This window comes from Barbus barbus, assembly GCF_936440315.1.
Source record: "Barbus barbus genome assembly, chromosome: 26".
NCBI lineage: Eukaryota > Metazoa > Chordata > Actinopteri > Cypriniformes > Cyprinidae > Barbus > Barbus barbus.
In genome coordinates, this window is record NC_136754.1 from 2,485,740 (window position 1) to 2,489,932 (window position 4,193).

General features: G+C 39.7%; 1 protein-coding gene across 1 annotated transcript; it reads right to left on the reverse strand.

The window, feature by feature from the left end:
- Positions 1–2,439: 2,439 nt before the first annotated feature.
- LOC306846716 (relaxin-3 receptor 1-like) lies at positions 2,440–3,639 on the reverse strand (the record flags this gene model as incomplete). Its single annotated transcript, XM_079380294.1, has 1 exon — positions 2,440–3,639. The coding sequence occupies one exon, from the start codon at positions 3,637–3,639 to the stop codon at positions 2,440–2,442; it is 1,200 nt and encodes a 399-aa protein (XP_079236420.1).
- Positions 3,640–4,193: the final 554 nt, after the last annotated feature.

Sequence of the window (4,193 nt, forward strand, 5' to 3'; positions counted from 1 at the left end):
GCCTCGTTTCAACAATTAAAAAAAAAAGAAAAAAAAGTTTTATGTAATGCTTCCATTTTTATAAATTTAAGTGGATTGCATGCAACAAAATTGAACAAAAGAAGCTTATTTTAATTAAGCAAGCAATGAATCAAATGCTTGCTTTCTCAGTAGCTGTTCTTTAGGATGAAATACATTACTCAATATTTTGTGCATCATATACTGTAATGCACCAATTAGTAAAATAAGTCAAAAGCGTGCACTGTAAAAAAATGGCAACTTGTGATTCTTAACATAAAGAGACCATTTAACTTGATTCAAGCCTTACAAAAAGCTCATTTAGCTGGTCTATTTATCTTATTTCAGTTAAGAAATTATATTTTTGAATTAAATAAAACCAGTTCATTTAGATGTTACCATTTTCAGGGGTGTGTGTGTGTGTCTTTTTTGCATATTTTATTTTATTTATATATTTATGTTGTTTAATGTTTATCAGTTTATCAAAACTGGTTATGGAAGGGCAAGTCAATTCCTTTGCATTATAGGATACAGTAATCTTTCCAGTGTGCTCTTGTTGTACACTAAATGTTTTCGCAAATGTTTTGTGTATACATACAAATAGCATACACAGTATATATGAATTTGATAAACATTACAGTAAAGACTGCAGAATTTGCATCATGCAATGCAACTTGAATTTCAATGAAGATTAAATAAAAATTAATGTTTGCAATTAATATGTGAACTCATAAGACTTCCTTTCACTGGTGCAATGTTACTAATTATCAAATAATTTTTTGATCACTGGATTTAGATGTTGTGACATAAAACACACTTGTAGAGTACTTGACAAAACATATTTACACCTAATAACAAACTCCTCTTTACCTTGATTTCATTCACTCTGTTATTGCAACCAAAGGGAATAAGCAACAAAAAAAATGGAGGATTTGCCGTGAAATGTTTTATTTACACTGAGCCATATACAATTCAGCAAAGTGAACCATTGCACTTGACTCAGATGATGTGTCGGAAGTGGATTCATATGTGAGCCAAACACTTTAAAATGACACAATGCTATGAAACTCCATCAGAAAGAGTTGTGTTTAGTCTGCATTCAGCAGCATTTGTTCAGAGATGATATATGGACTGTACTATACAAAGGGTTCAAGGACAGTTTAGAAAACGCTTTCTCTCCTCATGGCTTTTTCCTCTGACGGTCAGCAAAGTTCATTTGATATTTTTCTTTGCTATTTTTCCCAGCATGAGAGAAGAAACTCGGCCACAGTGAATGAGTTACAGTCCGGAAGCTCAGCTTTTGGAAACACTGCATATCCATGGAGTTGGCCATTTGGGATGGTCTGAACAACAAATGTTTCCATGCAATAGAATCAGCTATCATGGTCTCATATCACATTAGCAGTCAGGAGTTTGGACACACCTTCTCATTTCTTATAACTGTTATCAGCGTTTTATAATAATGAACCCTGCATTTTCTGTGCTCTCAGAAAAGGGAGTCATCATAAATAGCTCAAAGGTGATGTGACACAAAATACAGTGTTATAAATGTACATTCATTATTTTAAAATAAGAAAATAAACTTGATTTACAATGATAACAACTGTGGAAATGTGCCATCACAGTCTGTGAAAAGAGTCCATAGAAGTCATCAAAACTATGAAATAGCACAAATAGAAGTGTGTGAATTATGTAATGATGTAATGAAGGACGAACATGTATGCGGATGCTTTTACATCAATATCTGCTTCAGTTCACCCATTCAATAAAAATACATTTAAATAAATAAATTAATTACATTTATAGTCATTAACTGTTAGTGATTTTTAATCATTTTTGTTTCAACCTCACACTTTTTAGAAATATTTCCTTAAACTTGTATTGGGGAAAAAAGGAAATAAAAAGCAAAATCTATTAAATATTTAAATAAAAATAAATGTAAATACATATATGCATTTATTTTTTGTTAATTTTTTGTCATTTTTGTTTTACCCTTATGCTTATTAAGAAATGGCCTTAAACTTGTATGAAAAAAAAAAAACACTATGAAATAATAGGCCTGGAATAAAAAAAAATAAAAAAAATCTGTAGAAACAATTTTCAATGGTAGTAAACTGCACAAACAATTTTTTAAAATGACATGTTTTGCTTCACTGCTTCATCTGCTTAAATTGACCCAAACAAACATTCGGAAACATTTCCTTAAACTTATATGGAAAAAAATATATAAAGAAAAAAACATGCCTTGAAGATTTTGATATCGTGAGAAACACGACAAGTGCGTCCAAACTTTTGTCTAGTAATGTACATTATTATATGCGCCGATGCAATTCTATTTCAAGTCAGCAATGTCTGATATTTGCAAATCCACGTTTCAGAGGTATAAAAAGATGCATTCAAAAGATCAAACGAGTCTCAGTGGCTTTTTCCTCGTTGATAGCATCACATCCCGATCTCCATCTGTACCACGGACACCGCAGGCGGAGCCTCCGCCACCCTCTTCCTCCGGTACACCAGCTTGGCCAGGTACCGGATGGACGGAGTGGCTCTAAACAGCAGTTTCTTGAGGCCGGTGCGGTACTCTTGGCGGATCAGACAGTACAGTACCGGATTCAGGCAACTGTTGGTGTGCGCCAGGCACACGGTGATGGGGAACGCGTAGGCCTGCGCGTTGTAAAACGCGTTGCTGAATGGCACTAGGTCGAATTTGATGAGCACCCCCCAAAGGGTCAGCGCCTGGTTGGGCAGCCAGCACAGAAAGAACGACAGAACCACGATGGTGACCGATCTGGTGACTTTGGAACGACGCTTGTGCCGCCCTCTCTCGCTGTCCGAGCCGGGAATTCCACTGACGCGCCGCCGCAGAACGAAGCGCAGCAGCAGGAGGTAACAAACGCAGATGATGACCAGCGGAATCACGAAGCCCAGGAGGACCTTCTGGGTTTGATAGAGACCCAAAAGCAGCTGCGGGTCCCAGCTACCGGAGTCCGAGAAGCGCACGAGGCACAGCTCGTCGTCGGACACCTGCGCCGTGGTGGAGTAAACCGCGTGAGGGATGGTGGCCACCACGGACACGATCCAGATTCCCAAACTGGCCCACTTGACCTCGGCCGAGGCCGTTTTGGGACTTTGCATCCGCAGAGATGAGGACAAGGAGCAGTAGCGCGCAACGCTCATGGCCGTCAAGAAGAACACGCTCGCGTACATGTTCATAGTGGTGACCGAGCTGATGATCTTGCACATCACCTTTCCAAACGGCCATCTGAAGTCCAAAGCTGTGTCCACGGCCCAGAACGGAAGAGTCAGGACAAATTGCAGGTCCGTCACGGCTAGACTCATGACGAAGCAGTTGATGGACGACTGCTTGAGTCTGTGGCGCGACTGGAGCAGGTAAAGCGCCAACAGGTTCCCGACGAGCCCCAGAGCGCACACGATCAGGTAGACGAGCGCGATCACGACGCGCATGGCTATGCTCGAGCTGTCGCCGTAGAGCTCCGGCGCGGACTCTTTGGAGAGTAGCTGCAGCCAGCAGCGGAGAGACAGGTTGTGGAGAGCGGTCCGGTTCGACAGCGCATCGCCCTCGTCCAGTGCCGGTCCGCACGCCGCTAAACCTGGTGCCAACGCGCTGCTGTTCCCCTGCATCGCACGGCTTTAAGCACCCATATGATTTCTATAAGTTTCCATGTGCTACACAAATGTGTTCCTAAAAGTCATCCTACAGGTGCAGCACGTGATCCTCGTGCGCGTAAACTCTTTATTTCTATTTTTATGTACGGTTGCTACGTGAATCTGTGCCGCAGCCGCTCCTCTCTCCTCTGACTCTCTGCACCTGAATGAGCTCATGGAGCATCACCGGGCTTTATATAGGGGAGACTGACTGCTGTCACATGGGGACGTTTTTACTTGCCATTGAAAAAAATAAAAAAAAATAATGTAGATTATTTTTATTTAACCTGAAAAGGCTGTATAGACATTTGGATAAAAGCATCTGTCAAATGAATAAATGTATATTCCACAAAACTGAAATTCCACAAATACCTACTGTAGAAAAAGTACAGTGTAGCTGCATAAAACACTAGTTTTATGTTATTTTTGGGTTAAATTATACATTGTCATTAAATTATATATTTAATTGTCATTAAATGATCACATAATGATTATAATATTTATGATTATATTTTTTCTTTAACGCTACA